The following is a 14379-nucleotide window of genomic DNA, read 5'->3' on the forward strand; positions in this document are numbered from 1 at the left end:
GGCAAGTGGTAAATATATTTAGGGTGAAGAAAGCCTTCCATCCATTTGAAAAGTGTATTTTAATTGCTAAGACTATGTGCCATATGGGGGGTTAGCTAGCGGTGATCAGATAAGATTTTTTAGAATATAGCATTTATGAACAAAGTCAAAATAATGGTATTGTTTGGATGGAAGGTCATAGGCACAATGTATTCCAGGATGAGGTAACAGGCACACCTCGGGTCAACAGTTTGTTTAGTCAAAAATGTATTGAGGCCTGCAATGTACCTGGGGAGACACAGATGAACTTAAACGGGCCACATCCTCACTGCGCATGGTGGTGAATTTAATCTGGGTCAGTGATTTTGGATCTGACCTTGCAGCAAAATCACCTGGGGAGTGATTTAAGAACAGAGATGGCAGGTGACCAGCCCCAGAAATTCTGAATCATTAAATCCAAGGACCTGGATTTTAAAACATCTCCTAAGAGATTCTGATAACAGTAGGTTTGGAAACAACAGCCCTGCTGGAGGTATTCTGCAAAACTGGTGGGAGAAGATGCTCTGATATCAGCACTTCAGATGCTGTGGTTCCTATGACGCTAAGATCAGCAGGATTCTCCAAAGTCTTTCCGATGATAAAAACTGAGCATAAATAATAAACATGGACAAACTGCAGGAGAATAAAAAGAAAATATAGGAAGCAGAAGTGTTTCTCCTGATAAAACGTGTACCTATTGAAGTAGACAAATATCAGACAGAAATCCAAGGAAAAGAAACCCCAGAAAAGGAGCAAAAGCATTAGTCTACACACACTGCAATTATTAAAATCCAAGAGAACTTATACTCTCCTCAAAATATGTCCTTTTTGGGGTCTGTTTTTCAATTAATGACAGAATTAGTATGTTAGGAAGAACTCTGGCCAATGCCATCAAGTCAAACCCTTTTTGTCTTATAGTAAGAAATGCCATCAATAGGAGATCCAGTGGTAACGTAAGAAAATAATTCCTTACATCTTATGTTCTTCACAGTTGACTATAGAGTTTTGTAAAAATACCCATTACTGGGCTCAATGCCCAGAGATTTGGGACCAGGAATCTATCTATCTATCTATTAATATTTATTTATTTATTTATTGGCTGCATTAGGTCTTAGTTGCAGCATGCATTGGGCTCTTTGTTGCAGTGACTGGGCTTCTCTCTAGTTGTGGCAAGTGGGCTCCAGCGCGTGCGGGCTCAGTAGTTGTGACTCGCAGGCTCAGTGGTTGTGGCACATGGGTTTAGCTGCCCCGCGGCATGTGGGATCTTAGTTCCTCAACCAGGGATGGAACTGCTGTCCCCTGCATTGCAAGACAGATTCTTAACCACTGGACCACCAGGGAAGTCCCAGGAATCTATATTTTTAAAACGACACAGGTGGTTATGACTCTCACCCAGCATGGAGATTGTCTCAGTGACTCTGACATTTGCTTGGATGTGGAAGAGATAGCCATAATATTAGCAGCTGGCCCTGGCATTGGCACCCAGCCACCAGGAAAGAGGCAGGCTACTAAAAAAAAACATAGATGGAGTCAGATCCACAAAATCATCACTAAGACTGATGTCAAAGAACATGCTTCCTACATTTTCTTCCAGGAGTTTTATGGTTTCAGGTCTTACATTCAAGTCTTTAATCCATTTTGAGTTAATTTTTGTGTATGGTGTAAGATAGTGGTCTAAGTTTCGTTCTTTTGCTGTCTAGTTTTCCCAGCACGATTTATTGAAGAGATTACCCTTTCTCCCTTGTATATTCTCTATGTGTTTGTCATAAATTAATTGTCCACATATGTTTGGGTTTATTTCTGGGCTCTCTATTGATCTGTGTGTCTGTTTTTGTGCCAGTAACATACTGTCTTGATTACTATAGGTTTGTGATATAGTTTGAAAGCAGGAAGTGTCATACCTCTAGCTTTGTTCTTCTTCCTCAGAATTCTTTTGGCTATTTGGGATCTTTCCTGGTTCCAAAGGCAAAGGAAAGAAAAGCAAAAATAAACAAATGGGGCTATATCAAACTAAAAAACTTCTGCACAATGAAAGAAACCATCATCAAAATAAAAAGGCAGGCTTCTGACTGGAAGAAGATATTTTCAAATCATATATACAATAAAGGGTTAATATTCAAAATATCTAAAGAACTCATACAACTCAACAACAAAAAACAAACAACCTGATGAAAAAATGGGCAGAAGATCTGAATAGACATTTTTCCAAAGAAGACATACAAATGGTCAACAGGCACATGAAAAGATGTTCAACATCACTAATTATTAGGGAAATGCAAATTAACAACACAATGAGATTTCACCTTACCCTTGTTAGAATCACTGTGATGGAAAAGACAAGAAATAACAAATGTTGACGAGAATGTGGAAAAAGGGAACCCTCAAACATTGTTGGTGGAACTGTAAATTAGTGCAGCTGCTGTGGAAAACAGTATGGAAATTCCTCAAAAAAATTAATAATAGAAGCACCTTACGTCCCAGCTATTCCACTTCTAGCTATTTATCTGAAGAATATGAAAATACTAATTTACAAAGATATATGAACCCCCATGTTCATTGCAGCATTATTCTTAATAGCAAAGATGTGGAAACAAACTGTGTCTATCAATGGATGAATAGGTAAAGAAGATGGGATACACACACACACACACACAAACATACACACACAGTGGAATAATATTCAGCCATGAAAAAGAATGGAATGCTGCCATTTGCAACAACATGGATGGACCTTGGATATATCATGCTTAGTGAAATAAGTCAGACAGAGATAAACAAATACAGTATGATTTCACTCATGTGGAATCTAAAAAATAAAGCAAAAACAAACGAACACTCAAAATAAAATAAAAACAAGCTCATAGACACAGAGAACAGACTAATGGTTACCAGAGGGGAAGGGGTGGGTGAAATGGGATGGTGACGGATGGTAACTAGACTTGTGGTGTTGATCACTTCGTAGTGTATACAGATGTCAAATTATGTCGCTGTACACCTGAAAATTACATAATAAAAAAAATCGTAAAACAAGAAGGATCCACAGAAAGTTACTTCTCTCACATTCTGCCTTCAGCAACAACTAGTGAAGATCAAAACTTTTAAATTAGGCTTTTGTTTTATTGGACAGAAATTCTTTTCATATGTGGAATACCAACCAATCCAGAAAGAAATCCTATCACATAAGGTGATAGGTACAGTTATTATTTCCCATGTATGTAGAATACGTGATCTAGAAGTCATAGCCATTAGCCCGTCGGATCTATTGTTTTTTGCTTCCAGATGAAAACCAGGGATAAAAAAGGAATTTGCTTCAGGCAGAGTTGGGAAAAACCCCAGAAAGTCAGACTCAGTCTGGTGGTATTTGCTCAATACCATGCCCACGTAGGAGGAAACAAAGGCTCAGGAGCAAAACTTCTGTGCTCCTCTTAGGACTGTGTGTGTGTGTGTGTGTGTGTGTGTGTGTGTGTGTGTGTGCATTTGTGCACGTGCGTGTGCTCGTGTGCATGTGTGTAAAGCAGAGGGAGGAGGAAGGTGGCTACAACAAAAGTCTTCCAACCCCTCATCCACGTTTTTAAAACCACTGCTACACCTTATTGGGACAGGATTTTTATTTCCACTGTTCTGTAAGCTAGCTTTGCCAATACACGAGTGAACCCAATCCATTGTCACTGTGTGCATACCTTACCACAGAACACATTTGTGTGTCTGTAATGATCACTGAAAATACCCAGTGACTTTTTTTGCAGAAGAGCTATTTAAATGAACAGAGAGCTCAGTAGCCATTAAGTGATAATATTTGTTGAATAATGACACATTCTAAGATTCAAGCATAGTCACAATTTCTTACAAATTTAATTAGGGATTAGTTTGTGGTTCCCCTAATCTGGACTCCCAACACACTTTTTTTTAGAATCTCTAACTTCTGTTTCATCTTCAGATTCCACATAGTTACTCATTTATTATTGAGTTGTGAAAGAGCTGTGTGGCTTTTCACCTCAGTAGACCAACTGTGAGCAAACAGTCTGGAAGAAATCACTGTAACCTCCAACCATGTGTTCAGTTGCCAGACAGTGCATTATTTTTCAAAATATTAACTGTATCTTTTCGTAAGGCCTGATACATAATAGGTAGGCAGTAAATGTTACTCTTCTGTTGAAAGTCCTTCATGCTTCTTTCTTTCCTTCAGGATAAAATTAATACTCAAGCTTGTCTTTTAGACCCAGCTGCCCTTCTAATGATTGCTCCAAATGCTTAGGCCCCTAACCATGAACTGCATAGAGATTCTCAAACAATGTACACTCTTTCCCACCTCCTTGCCTTTGCGGATGCTACACCCAAATGCCAGAATGACATTTTTCCTCTCCATTCTCCTAAATCCTACTTTGAAACTTCTCTATGGAATCTTCTAGGATCTCCCCAGTTTGGAATAGATTTTCACCAGTTCTGCTGCTACTCTCTACACCCCGTCACCACCCCCCCACACACACACACACATTTGTACTCAAACGCACACACACCTCTGCTCCCATAGCATCCTGTTTAAACTTCTATCATGGATCTCACTGTATTCATTTTAAAACCTTTTCTCACTCCTCTGACAAGGAGATTAGAGATTTGTTGTGTCCATGGCAGCCCACACGTGGGTGCTTACTACATTTCTGTTTCACAAATGGAGAAGGTAGAGACCCTGATTCCACTCTACAACTCCCTGTGTGTGACAAAGGGGGTCAATTAAATTACATGCCGTTCCGGGAAGCCCTTGTGTGGAATTTGGAAGGGCAGATGAAGAGCTTTGAAAGGGCATGCGATTCCTAGACCACAGCTTAATGATTTGTTTGTTAGGAAGGCTCTCCAAGGGAACAGCAGTCACATTCTCTGACTACCCTCGGACAGCAGGAAAAAAATATCAGGCAGTCACTTTCTCAGTAAATCTCATCTGTCAGCGATTCCTATGGGTACGAACCCTCCTCTGCTGGGCCAGGGCTGGGAACTGAGAAGGTTTATACTGAGTGAATAAAACCATGAATCCACAGTTTCTAACTTCCCCCAGTGAGCAAACCCAGACCCAAAGCCTTGACTGTCGACTCAGAAGAGAACTTAGATGTGATCTTTTGTTCCAAGGTGCTAACCCAGGTGTTATTTTAACTGCAGACTAGAAAGGCTATATCTGAGAAATCTTTGATACAATTAAAATGATTGAGAAGCTTTCCGCATGAAGTGCAAGTGCCAAATAAATAGACAAATAGACACAGATCAGATAAAAATGATTTATCAGAGGGTTTGTTTTCCTGTCTTTCTTACTAGCATATAAGTAATTGTCACTTCAAAGGATAAAAGAGAAATTTAGTTCCTCCTAGAGGAGCAGTCTAACCTAGTGGTTCGGAATGAAGGCTCTCTGGGTTTGATTCCTGCCTTCATTAGCTGTGTGTTATTGGGAAATTTACTGCACCTCTCTGTGCTTCAGTTTCATTACTATACATACATAGACACATGCATGCACACGCATGCTTTTATATCATGGTACTAATGAAGTGATTTAATACACACACAAGAAAACCACTTAGAAAATTGTCTGGTGAATAGTAAGCACTAATGAAAGTTAGTTGTTATTCTTATGATCCTGATGATAGAAAAATATTAATGAGCTATTTCGCCTTCGTTGCTTTTATTTCTTCTATTATAATGCGATGTCTTGAGATATATTCGGTCGTCCTTGTGCCGTTGAAGGATTTCTGAACAGAACTAATCCTACCTGTTCTAATGAGGGATCCTTCCACCTCACATTAAATAATAAAAATATCACGAAGTTAAAAATCATCCTTGTGCATTGATTCCAACTTCTGTTCTCCATGAAGGAGAAGGATGCCACGCTTGTGTAATAGTCTACAGAAAGAATTATTATTCTCCACACCATTGTGGATCATATCCCAACTGCCTTTTAATTTGTTCCCCATGTTATGGTCCTGCAGTCAGAAAATAATAATAATATCCTGCAAGTAAACTAAGTTAATATACAGTGATGTGAAAAGTGGGTAAGATATGCATTGTACTCTATTGAAAACAACAGAGGCAGAGAATGTAGTTATGAGTACGTATAATAAACTCAACCTTTGAATGACGTTCAGCATCTGAGATGTGTTTAAAGTCTTGGAGTGGAAGAGAAGTTGAACATGTTCACGGAGATTGTGGAGTCTGATAACTTCTCTGCGGGAGTAACTTACTAAATTTCCTTCCCAAGCAGTTTATCACTGTCTTTGGGGCACCCTAGATGGACAGAGAAAATGTGTCACTGACAGGCCCTATGAGAGGTAGGAAGCTTATTCATTTCCAAAGCCTTCACTTTGATGATCCCCAAATACCATCACTAGCCAAGCCTTCCACCTGTCAGAACTCCTTCTTTTTTGTTCTTAACTAATTTTGGTTTCATGGATGTCTTTGCAAATCTGATGGAAATTAGAAATACTCCTCCAGGAAAAATGCACACACACACAGTTTTGCATATTGATCTGTGTTTTTTATGGATGCTGTCACGTAAAAAAAATCCTTTTTAAATGGAATGATTTATATTATCTTCAGTAAATGAATCGATTAACATTTGAAAACCGACTTGACTACTTAATTTCTTTTTTAAAAAATATGTTATTTAAAAACTGACTTATAACTCTCCCCAAAGATTTCAGATCTTTCACTTTTGTTTTACTATGATCAGCAGTTTCAAAAACCTTTGTAGATGCTTCTGAAACACTTAATTTCTAGGGAAATTTTAAAATTTATTTCTGCTAGGAAAGTGCAGCAGGCATTGCTATGTACCTTCTTAGAAATATTTTATTATAATTTTATGAGGACATAAGCAAAGAGACTGCAATGTTATTCCCATATTGGTTTATATTAAATAAACATTGATAAGCCACAAAATCTTGATCGTAATTCAGACTCTGACCCTCAGATATATTGTTTTGGGAGAAATGAATGTACACAGCTACCATAGCCACAGAGGAAAAACGTCAAAAATATGGAGAGAAAAACCTTTTGAAACTCACCCTCTATGGATACATAAACAATACTGATGAGCCACTCTGTGAATTCTATGCCTGTATCTTATATTTTAAAGTCGGGACAGAGAAACTTCCTAGATACTGGAGGTAAGAATTTGCTTTGAACAAGGTGGCAATGCAAAGCTTCTTTAAAAGCACCTCTTACAGAGTAAAATCCTTAGAAAAGCTTATAAAAGTTTATAATAATAAAAATTACCATCTTACTTTTCCTTTGAGACCAATCATCACACACCAAGAGCAGCTAAGTTTATAATAATTTATTAAGGTTGCATATCATTTGTCATGAATAATAAATTATAGAAACCATAGCATCTTTATAAACTATTAAGTGTATCATATTCACTTCCTAATGCTTATTGCAGTAACTGTAAGAAATTTAGGTTATATTTTAGCATTAGTTAGAAGATTAAAAAAACTATAAAATTTGTTCACAGTACTTCGGATTTATGAAGGACCCTATTATTTTAACTTTTGGGCAAGCAGTTTGAAATACGTAAAAACCCCTTACAAACCAGAAGGTGGCGTACGGTTTCACTGAGCTGCTGAAAATAATGCAGTTCCTTGAATTTGTACTTACACCCATGTGGTGCACTTTTTAAGGCATTGTAATAAATGCAAATAAATAATCAATTACTGATCTCTAAAAAAAAAATCTACCAATAGACAACATTGAAGCTTGGCAACACTTTGAACATTCAAATAAAAAATTCAGTAAACAATTGCAGCATGGAATTCTCTCTCCTGTTCCCCATTTCCCTCCCCCTACCCAGTTTGGTTAAGAAAAAAAAGTTCAGGTTGAGTTTAAGTCCTAGGGCCTGACTGGGAGACCGTGGCCTCCATTCTTCCCCAGACTTCTGTTATCTTCAGTTTCAGTTCTCATTATGTCTGTCCAGACTCGCCCCTGACATCAGCATCGGTCCTTTTCCCGCAGGGGGAGTTTTCCAGTCCTTGCTGAAAGCATTTCCTTCTCCACTGTAACAGCACAGGCGTGGAATTAGTTGGGAGTCTTTGTAACAAGTTCGTTCTGTTCCTATGGAAGAGAAACTTACAAGGCAGCAACAAGATGCTGTGCGCGTTAGGTTTCATAGACTGGCTTGGTCTTTAAATGTCCGGTCTTGGCTAATGTCCTTCTCCATCCTCTGGTCCTCAGTGAACTTTGATGGAATATTTCCGCAGTTTCAGAAATTGGAAAAGCTTGTCTTTCGTCCTCTTCTTCAGAGCCATCAGGGCTCGTGTTTTCTCCTCCAAATCTTGATCTATGGCCAAAATGATCTTAGCTCTCTCCTCTGCTTTCTTGTCCCCAGAGTTTTTGAAGAGCCTCTGTAATGCTTCTTGGTCTATGTTTTCAAAGATGTTGCCCACGGCTTTCTTACGTGAGGCTGTGTCGAAGTGGTAGCCGTGGATGGACGGGCTTACTCGCAATGAGGTGGACATGCTTCTGGCCGGGTGGCTTGCCTTGGCTTTCATCGATGTGTGAATCTTCGGGAATTCAGCTCCCGGGCTCCCCAGAGAGTCTGTAGCAAAATCATTCCGTGACTGCTATTTAAAGTGTGAACAAAAGCTCCAGGCTCAGATTACACTGGTGACATCAGAGTGATCTCAAGGAAGCATAATCACAGAGAGGTTTAACAGTTGAGTTGCCAATATCCTGTTCTTGTGCTAAATGTTACTAAAAGCTGCGTTCAGTGATGGGGCAGGAAAGGTGGGTATTTCTCTTTACCACATCTGTGGCCATAGGATTATAGACTTGGACCTTTCTACAGAAAAAAAAAAAAAAAAAAAAAGCTGAAACCAGGACAGCACAAAGATAAGAGACAAACAAGGTGGCTTAGACCCTCAAATCTTTCCAGACAACAACCAAAGCAAAGGGTTCTGCCAGCCACCAGAAAGTTTTAATTCCCAGGGAAGTTATTAAAGGGCAGCCCCAACATTTGGCAGCCCACACCAGCGGCCTGTGGACATCTCTAGCCAGGGCAACCCCGAAGCTATTGAGAGACAGTTTAAGCATCAAGGACATTGATTTGGAGTATGTCTGCTGTAGAAGGGGGGTCAGACACTACAAAACGCTGATGTGACACAACCTGAGTCCGTGACCATTCAGAGCCTGCGTCCAACAGCAGACCTGCAATTGCTGAATAAAATTTTCATTTAATAATAATCATAGCAATAGACAGTGTCTCCTTAGGCTCGTGTATATATCAACAACAATGTCAAAAAAAGCCGGAGGGAGAGTTAAAAGGTGCTTTTATGTACATAGCACTCAAAAGGGATGAGTTGACTTTTTCCTCTCATATTTATTTTGGCATCAGTCAGACACAGTCAGAACAATACTTCCTTTGGAAGAATTTAAATTCATTCTTTCTACCTTCCACAATATTCAGCCAGCCACTGTCCCCACTGGTGTATAGAACACTTACATTCCACCAAGGTTCAATGTCAGCTTCAAAGGGCTCCAGAGACTTCTCTTCAGGGACCTTCTGCCGGGTCCTGGCACTCTCAGAAACAGGGCTGGCCTTTGTTTTCCTCTCATCTAGTCATCTAGAAAAGTGCACAGAGGGAGAGCATGTAGACAAGGTACCTCACTAGAGAAATGAGTTAGAGGCTCTTCTCATATATTCATTCATTCACTCGTTTATTCAATCAGTATTTATTCAAGGTCGACTTTTAGCTGGAACTTTTCTAGGCATTGGAAATATAACAGGAAACCACACTAAACCAAATAAAAAACAAAACATCCCTACCTTACCTTTGTGGAGTTTACATGCAGCTGGGAAAGGACGTCACAGGGTAATGCATGAAGAAGTTTGTACAGGAGAAGCAAGGGAGGGTTGGAATTTGCGTAGGATGTCCAGAGGCAGCTTCCCCATGTGACCTTGTGCAAAGACCTGAGGGAGCTGAGGGAGGAGCCTGTGTAGACAGACACCTGGGGGGAAGGGTGTTGTAGGCAGGGGTACAGCAAGTGCCAAGGCCTGAACATAAGAATATGCGTGGCATGTAGGAGAAACAGCCAGGAGCTCAGCCTGGCTGGAGCAGAGTCACCAGAGAAGAGTGAGAAGGGGATTCAGGGTAAGAAAGCCAGGGGCAGATTGAGTACAACCCTGCACTCACAAATATCCTGTACTCACAACCCTGTCTCACAAATTTCCCTTTTACTCTGTAGGAGATAGGTAGCCTTTGGGGAATTTGGAGCTGAGAAATGACACGATTTTTCTTATAATTTAAAAAATAAATAACTGTCACTTCTTAGTAGAGAATAGATTGTAGGGAAACAAATCAGATTCTGGGCATATTGTGAAAGGGGAGTCGAAAGGATTGCAGATGGCCCCAACCTGGGGAACCAGACAGACAGGAGCCCAGCACTCACTCTTCGTGAAAGCTGCTTCCTTGAGAGATGTTTCTAGGTGAGCTGGTGTTCAACGCGCTAACCACGGCAGCTGATACTTGTTCTGGTTTTTCCATGGAGAACCCTATGTTCCGCTTCCCACTGCTAGGGATTTCCTGGCATATCTAGCACACCTTTGTGGCAGCCTCACTAACGTAAAAATAGTTATTATTCCATCATCAAAAAGTCTACATACAATAAATGCTGGAGAGGGTGTGGAGAGAAGGGAACCCGCCTACACTGTCGGTGGGAATGTAAATTGGTGCAGCCACTATGGAGAACAGGATGGAGGTTCCTTAAAAAACTAAAAATAGAACAACTGTATGATCCAGCAATCTCACTCCTGGGCATATATCCGGAGAAAATCATAATTCGAAAAGATACATGCACCCCAGTGTTCATTGCAGCACTATTCACAATAGCCAAGACATGGAAGCAACCTAAATGTCCATCGACAGATGAGTGGATAAAGAAGATGTGGTACATGTATGCAATGGAATACTACTCAGCCATAAAAAGGAATGAAATAATGCCATTTGCAACAACATGGATGGACCTAGAGATTGCCATACTGAGTGAAGAAAGTCAGAGAAAGAGAAATAAAATATCGTATGATATCACTTGTATGTGGAATCTAAAAAGAAATGATACAAATGAACTTATTTACAAAACAGAAACAGACTCACAGACTTAGAGAATGAATTTATGGTTACCAGTGGGGGAAGGGTGGAGGAAAGGGATAGTCAGAGAGTTTGGGACTGACATGGACATAACCTGTCTTAGCTGTCATTGCTCAAGCCTTCATCAGCCTTTTCATGCTCTGCCCTTTGCTGAGGTGACTCTTATGCAGGCTCACAGTTTTTATCTTCTATTCATTAATTAATCCCAAATTTTGATTTCCAACCTGCCCCTGTCCTTTAAAGTATAGATTCTTTTATTTAACTAACTATAGAATACTTACACAACACATGTATGCCATTAATACCTGTTCATTTGTAAAAGTCAGAAACCCAGTTATAATCTTCTGTAATCTTTAATATCTCGTTCTCTTTATCCCCTCTATCTATCTATCCATCTATATATGTCACCAAGTTCTGTCAATTCTATCTGCAAATATTTCTCAAATCGATCCAGTTTCTCTCTGTTTTTCCTGCCACCCTTCAGATAAGCCTCAATAGGGCGGATGCTCTGATGCACAACCCAAGCATTCTCACTAAGTTTTCCCCAGATGCTCAGCTGTCAGCTGCCTTCGGAGGTGGTCACCACTGAAGAAGGTCATGTCACCTGAGGCACCTCCCCTTCCTGGTGCAGCTGTATCTAGTGACCGGTCAATACACGGGTGGAAATGCCCACTTCCCTCACCCCAATTCCGAGGGCTCTTCTACACTTCAGAACATCCTTTAGGCTCTGCCCAATCTTGTCTCTTTCCCATCTCTTGGCAATGATCCCAAGAGCTCTCGGTGACAGACCACCTGCCTGCTGCTCGCCAGCTCAGAGTCTGCTTCCCCGGGACCCTGGTCCATGACACCCCATCTTCTCTCACCTGGACCAAGGTCAGACCTCTATCCCGGTGTTCCTGCTTCCACTCTTGTTCTCCATTCTCCGTGCAGCACCCAGAGCAATACTGTCTAATAAGCAATCTGGTCAGACCACTCCTGCTATTTTTCTTAGAATAAGCCTCCAAAATCCTAACACCACCTTTCTGAGCCTGACCTGCTCTGGTCCCTGGCTACTCCTGACGCATGATAATTTGCCACTCTCTGCCCTGCTTTCCAGTTCCTTGAACGCACTATGCCCATTCCTGCTCTGGGTATTTGCACATATTTTTCCTCCTTCTGGAATGTTCTTCTCTGCCTTTTATCTCAGCTATTCATTCATAAAATCTCAACTAAAAGCTACCTGCTCAGAGAAGTCTTCCCTGATGCTTCTAGACCAGATCAGGCCTCCTTGCCAATGTACCCTTTACTATTCCCTTGTAGCACTTATTACAGTTTTCAAGCACACATTTATTTTGGGGATTACTGATTTAAAGCCTGCCTCCACCAATAGCAGGGATCCGCTCTACGCTTCTCTTTAATGTGTCCGAAGCTCCTGGGTCACTTAATGTGTTGCAGTGTTTAACTAAATAACAGTGTGTGTGATTCTATTTAATTCTCATAGCAGTCCTGTGCGGTAGGAACTATTGCAATCCTCATGTGACAGACAGGACAACTGAGGCAATGGAAGCTTGCTCCCTGCTGTAGGCTGAATACCCTCCCCCTCTCCCCAGATGTCCTAGAACCTATGAATATAAGCAAAAAAGGAAATTTATAGTGCAAAAGGGGCTTATATGGCAAAAGGAATTTTGCAGGTGTAAATAAATTAAAGATCTTGAGTTGTGGAGATTATCTTGGATTATTACATGGTCGGCCCACGCAATCATAAGAGTCCTTATAAGCAGGAGACAAGAAGTCAGAGAGGGAGAGGCTGCTGTGTGGCTGACTTTGAAGACGGAGGATGGAGCCGTGAGCTAAGCACCAAGGGTCGCTTCTAGGCCGCCCCTAGAAGCTGGAAAAGTCAAAGGAACAGATTCTCCTGTAAATCCGTCAGAAGGAACATATCGCCACAGACCCATTTTAGACCTCTGGCCTCCTGAACTGTAAGATAGTAAATTTGTGTTGTTTTAAGTCACTAATTTGTAGCAATTTGTTACGTGGCAATAGGAAACGAATTTACTCTGCAGATCCTTCAGCTGTGATAAGGTAACTTGAACCCAACGTGAACCCTTGACTACCTGACTCCAAAGCCCGTGATTTTAAACACTCTACTGAATTGCTCTCAAATCAACTGCAAGCTCTCTCTTCAAAAAGCGTGAATAATGTTCCCACATGACACTAACCAGCTCTCCTCGAGTACTGCCTGAAAGCATCCAGATGAATTTGAGAGATTAAGGCATTTCAAAATTGTTTAGAGGACAAGACCATCCACAGGGGAACAGTGTTCGTTTCTGTTTACCAGAAATGTGACACAAGCCTTAAGGCTGTGATTTGCTGATGCCCTTTGCCAAAGGTAACTCCACGTGTGCTTGGAAAGCCTTTTGCTGCTGTCACCCTGTTCTTTCCCTTCTTTGTATAAATATTTTCAGTGAATGATGTGGACAACACTCTAAAAAATCACTGGCGAGGAGTCACAAATTGCATATGGACGAGATGGTATCACATAGGTGCCTTACAGAATGTTTGCTCTCTACAGTAAAGACAGGACATGATGAAGGCTGTTTAAAAGAAGCAGCTTCTAGCAAATTCCTTGGCAGTCCAGTGGTTAGGACTTAAGAAGCAGCTCCTAGGCTAGTGTATTTTCTTTCAGGCACCAGTTTTCCAGTATTTTTTCATCGCACAGAGAGATCTGTTTGCCGGTAATAAGTGTGTGCTTGGTTACTTTTGTATCTAATGAAAAGATTTGAGAAAACAAAAGGAAAGAAGAAAACTAATATTTATTAAGTGATGTGTATACCTAGTTTTCTTCATACAATATCTAAATGATTCTTCATAACAATACTGGAAGTAGATATTATTGACCTCCATTTTCACTAAAAACAAAGAATTGGGCTAAACATTCTGTCCAAAGTAAGTTGTAAAAACTGAATTCATTTCCAGACCTTTTTCTTAGCCCCAAAATCTCTTTGGGAAGGTTTTCCCGAACTTTTGCTAGGCTACTTGCCACTACTGTTTGCATCACTAAGACTCTAGATTTACCTTTCCAGAGGAAAAATGAGAACTTTATCTATATCTTTAAAGGGCCAAAGATATTAAGTGTAGAGGCTGGTACGTAGAATGTATCTAATGAATACTTACTGAATTATTACATGAAGAAGTGAATGAAAGTAATCATACAGAATTTACTTCAATGCTGTTTTGTGTACCAATTTCTCTCCCTGGCAATCTC

General features: G+C 40.4%; 1 protein-coding gene across 1 annotated transcript; it reads right to left on the minus strand.

Annotated features, from left to right (window-relative positions):
- Positions 1–7315: 7315 nt before the first annotated feature.
- Positions 7316–8607, minus strand: TCIM (transcriptional and immune response regulator). The gene has a single exon (XM_067721524.1). It carries the CDS (start codon positions 8538–8540, stop codon positions 8220–8222), a length of 321 nt encoding a protein of 106 aa, XP_067577625.1. The 5' UTR covers positions 8541–8607; the 3' UTR covers positions 7316–8219.
- Between the last annotated feature and the right edge of the window lie 5772 nt (positions 8608–14379).

This window comes from Pseudorca crassidens, chromosome 21, assembly GCF_039906515.1.
Source record: "Pseudorca crassidens isolate mPseCra1 chromosome 21, mPseCra1.hap1, whole genome shotgun sequence".
In the NCBI taxonomy this organism is placed as follows: Eukaryota; Metazoa; Chordata; class Mammalia; order Artiodactyla; family Delphinidae; genus Pseudorca; species Pseudorca crassidens.

Coding starts and splice junctions, on each gene's coding strand:
- TCIM (XM_067721524.1), bottom strand. CDS start 8,540: ATGAAAGCCAAGGCAAGCCACCCGGCCAGAAGCATGTCCACCTCATTG.